At 36.7% G+C, this 5029-nt stretch overlaps 1 protein-coding gene across 1 annotated transcript in view; it reads left to right on the forward strand.

Annotated features, from left to right (window-relative positions):
- LOC107729162 (signal transducer and activator of transcription 5B-like) overlaps positions 1-2430 on the forward strand; it is a gene marked incomplete at its 5' end in the record, with an annotated part of 14422 nt that extends 11992 nt beyond the window's left edge. Inside the window, one exon of the mRNA XM_016539558.1 lies at positions 464-2430. Coding sequence (XP_016395044.1) covers positions 464-587 — 124 coding nt within the window. The remainder of the gene's footprint in view (positions 1-463) is intronic.
- Positions 2431-5029: the final 2599 nt, after the last annotated feature.

The raw sequence follows: 5029 nt of genomic DNA on the forward strand, positions 1-5029 counted from the left end.
GACATCAGTGGTTCAACTGTAATTTTACGAAGCAGGTATTTCTTTGCTCACAAAAAGTATTCTCGTAGCTTCGTAAAATTACGGTTGAACCCCTGATGTCACATGGACTATTTTAACAATGTCCTTACTACCTTTCTGGGCCTTGAACATGTCAGTTGCATTGCTGTCTATGGAGAGTCAGAGAGTTCTCGCATTTCATTCAAAATATCTTAATTTGTGTTCTGAAGATGAATGAAGGTCTTTTCATTTTTGAGTAAACTATCCCTTTAAATCAATTCTGCAGCTTTCTCCTTCAAATAAACATAGAAAATATCTGTTGATTTCACTGTATATATAATAACAGCTTTTATAGTAAACAACCCTCTAAAATGTGCTGTATATACTATGGAATTGATGTAATTGGATATGAATTATCAAGATTATTGTTTTCAAACTATTCAATGTAACTCGATCTCTCTCTCAGTGGAGACCCTATGTTGGACGCTGATGGCGATTTCGATCTGGACGACACCATGGATGTAGCGAGGCATGTAGAGGAACTGCTCCGTCGACCAATGGAGGGCCAGTGGAGCGGCCAGCAGTCATGACCTCTTGACCTATGACTTCTCTCCCTAAACAATGTTTTTTTTTTTTAATACATTTTTCTCCTTCTACTCTTAGTGTATTTTCCCCATTTGTTTCTCAGTGTGGGTCTTTATGACTTTCAGTTTAGCTTTTTCTCTATCTCTCTTTTTTCTCTTTCATCACACCTCTTTTACTTTCCCCCATCCCTTGTTTCTGTAGAAGAGAAAGGAGCTAATGGAAGAAGAAAAATACAATGAGCCTTCCTCTAATTAAATACCACCAAACAGTATTGTAGGAAAAGAGAGAGAAAGAGAGAGAGAGAGAGAGAGAGAGATGCATGTTATCTCTTTTCCTTTGTGCATGTATTTGTTTCAAATTGACTTTTCGCAGAACAAATCTGTGAAACCCTTAAACGGAAATGTACTACTGTAAGGAACATTTTTATGTTTTTCAAACTGTTCTATGGTTTATTTTGAGGGTGTTCCGATATCTATTGCATCTGAAGTAAATGCATATTATCCTTTGCACTCTTAAACGAATGCTTTCTTGCAGACGATGACATTATTGTTACTATGGCGATTGCAATATAACGCTTCTGTACACTAAAGAGTGTTTAGGTTGCAAGGCTGTTAACATTCGTTGCATCTACATGAGCACCGACAGGCTGAATGGGTTTAATCATCCCTTCGCCGTCTGTGTTTAATCTGAACCGTGAACATAAGTTACACCCACATCCAAACCAGCAGCACCACGACCTGTCACTCACATCGTTGAAACTGAGGTACACATGAGAAACGCACACGCGCCCGCTCGCATCCGTCCCACGTAAAGCGATGGAAACACATGGGGTAGAGAAAGGTCCGCTGAGCGTCTCGGCTCACGCTACACTACACAGGCCGTCTCTCTTTCTCTGTCTGTCTCTCTCTCCAGTGCAACAGGTGATGACCTCTTCTGTTCTCATGCTTCCCTCTCGGAACAAAACAAGAGAACCCGTCGTCATGGTTACACATACTGCTTCTGGAATGCTCCTAACTGGCCTTCCTACTGGTTCGCATTTCTGTATGTCACCTTGTTACCGACCTGCATCTTTTTTTCTTTCGCACTCTGCATACACCTAGGCCACTCAGGACATTGACGTACAGTTGATGTAAAATACCTATAATAATAATAATCGAATATAAATAAAAATACGACACATTTAAAAGAAAGTACCTACATCCAGAATATATGAATTTATTTTTTGTTAACATATTTCTATTTTATTACTGTAGGACGCTAGATGGCTCCATCCCTCTTTGTAGTGCAAAATGACGCTTTACTGTGTCCGATTGTCTGTAGAAGCCCTGACGTACTGATCCAAAATCAGTACTCAAAACTATTATCGACACAAAGCGGTCGGTCGCTGCCATCTCAGTAGTTTCACTTCAGATTTCAGCTGAGCTTTTGCATGGAAGAAAAGGCCAAATAGTGAAGTTAGCACGAAGAGACGTTTTCTGTGTGCTTACTGTATGTGTAATCTGCAAACCTGACTAATTACTCCTACTTTTAGATGCCTGTGTTCATTTTTAAAGGATGGTTTATTCCTCACAGTGGATGTTGTTTTTTCCCCCTCTCTATTTCTCTGTCATGGCAGAGACACATAGGAAGCCGTGTGATTTTTCTTTATCTTTTTTATTGTCTTTGTTTTCAAATTGATCTGTCATGTTGTTGTGTAGACTGTTTCTCACTGTATGTATGTGTGTGTGTATGTGTGTGTGTGCGCGCATGTGTGCACGCACACGCATGTGTTGGCATGTTCAGCTCTGCTCTGTTTTGTGTTCGTCACATGTTTGGATGTAGCGAAGAGCAATTGAATTGACAATAAAGTTTTTTTTGTTTTGTTTTCTATAATTTGGACTCCAGCACAAGTAGTGTGAGCACTTTGTCTTTAATGTGAGAATTGAATGAACTTGGGTTCATAATTGGTGTGATTTCCCTAACTGATGATCTAACAGTTTGTGCACCTTGACATTTTACAAACCATTTGTAGTCTTTCTATCAGGTCCTTTGTAAATGGTTTCTGAATAAGTGACTTAAGAGCAAAATCACTGTGTACTTCGCAACTACTCTTCCTAACAGCATGTTTCTTAGAAAACTCAAGAGTTTGTATTTTTCTTCATGAACTAAAAACAGACATTCCTCTTTATGGGCTCCAGTTGTTGGACTATTTTCAGCAAGAATCGAACAAAATATTCAACATTCAGGGGACCAAATGTAAAAGTTAAAGAATCTGTCAGTGAAAACATCATATTGGCCAATGTATAATGGGAAAAATATTACAACCCTGGTTTTCAAAGCTGTTTTCCTGATTATCATGATGGCACATCAATGCCACACTGCAAGAATGAATGCTGAGTGTGAACATGAATCAACATGCAACAACCATACCTGTCCTTTTTTGCAAAATCTGAGCCATTCTCTCACACTTTCATCATTAAAATCATGTGTATGTATGAGAGAACACACAAATGATGAAAACAATTATTAATCGTTTTTTGACATAGAAGCACACAAAGATTGTCCCAGGTCTTGGTAAGAGTCAGGGCCTTAGTAGGTCAAGTCAAGTCACCTTTATATAGTGCTTACAATACAGATTGTGTTAACACAACTTTTACAGTGTTAAACAGGAAAATAGTGCGTCAATAATGCAAGAGGACAATAGAAAACAGTAAATTCTTCAGTTCAACTCAGTTCATCATTGATTCAGTTATGTCGTCCAGCTCAGTTCAGTTCTCCAGTAGTGTCTGTGTAATCAAGTAGACAGTATTGCCAGAAATGACAAACGTTTCAGTAATAATATGTTGGATTAAAAGTTAGTATGAATGAATAGTCGCGTAAATAAAGCTAGCCAACAAAGTAACATAGCCATAGCAACAATATGCTGCTTGGAAGTTTTATGTTGGCAAAACAATAGAAAAATTATTGACGTTTGTTTTCACTTGATTATATTTTTAGGCTATTTAACACAAAATGCATGTGTTTTGTTTACAAAATCTTGCCGCTTAGATAACTTTTCAAACTTGGCGCGAAACGACAGTCTATGGTTGGACCACGCACAGGAAAGCATGTCTACAGGTAAGGTTAATCATTTAAAAAAAATTTATAAAGCCGAAATTCCTTAAAAATATATTTACATAAACATTGACACTAAAGTGCTTATATGAAATTGAAAAATTATTGCAAATTGTTTTATATCAAATTAACGTTATATAGCCTATCCTGTTGTAGCCTATGCAGGGCTTGACATTAAGCATTCTCATGTGGTTGTCCTTCGGACAAGTACATTTGTCATTTACTTGTCCGAGTATAAAAGTTACTTGCCCGGAGAGAAAAAATACATTTAAATTGAGTTATAAATATATTTATTTATTGTAGTTATACAAAACATAGTGTAGTGTTTATAGAGTATGTGTATAGATTTTGTGAGCATGTCACATTTAGTTTATTTAGTTAGATTTTTCTTTTTAAATAAAATAAGCAAAATAATAAAGTGAAATCAGTATCAACAAAATGCATCTTTGCAATGCAGAGGAAACACAGAAGCTGCATCTGAAGTGGAATAGATATATTTACCCACTGTTTAATGCAGCTCTGAGGGACATGGGATGCTTTAACCTGCATTACAAATGAATAAATAATGTTTTGATACATAAAACGTTGAATACTGATATTTGAAATTATTTTTTTAAAACTTTAAATGTGAAATTAAAACCGCCAGTAGGTGGCATCAAGTCATAAGCGAGTAATTGCGATTGAACCGAATCATTTAAACGGTTGATTCATTCAGGAACGAAACTCGCTCATGTTGCTCAGAGACGCAAAACAGTGCTGTGGCTGTGTTTGGAATTATTTCTGTTGGCGAAATAGAACAAAAACAGGCAATATGGTGTCTAAGACGTAAGTCTCTTAATATTAACTTCTTGTTTATTGAACTGTTGTATAAAATCACATTTGTAATCATGCTGATTTTTGGAGCAAAAAAACGCCGCTCGATCTTCGTGTGATATTGTTTAACTATATGAAATTATATAAATATATAAATTTCCTGCCCCCATATATTGAATTTTCTGATCATTCTTCATGCATTTTAATACTAAATCATGCCGTGAAAGAACGCACATGTGCACACAGTAGTCAACATTTGAAGTGGATCAAAAAAGTTCATCAAAGTTGTCCTAAGACAAGAACGCATTTTGGTTTTAGGTTTTAGGACAACTTTGATGAAAGGTTTTGATCCACTTCAAATGTTGACTACTGTAGTCTAACCTACTAGACTTCTTTACGTAGGCCCAATGGATGCTCTGTAGGTGTGTTTTGTTTGACTTTTTTGCGATATACTCGATAATGTCAAATCGCACATCATTAAAACCACAATTACGATATTATCGCAGACGATATATATCGCACACCCCTACCACAAGGCCAT

The sequence above is a fragment of the Sinocyclocheilus rhinocerous genome, unplaced genomic scaffold, assembly GCF_001515625.1.
Source record: "Sinocyclocheilus rhinocerous isolate Xijiao unplaced genomic scaffold, SAMN03320098_v1.1 scaffold1029, whole genome shotgun sequence".
Classification (NCBI taxonomy): domain Eukaryota; kingdom Metazoa; phylum Chordata; class Actinopteri; order Cypriniformes; family Cyprinidae; genus Sinocyclocheilus; species Sinocyclocheilus rhinocerous.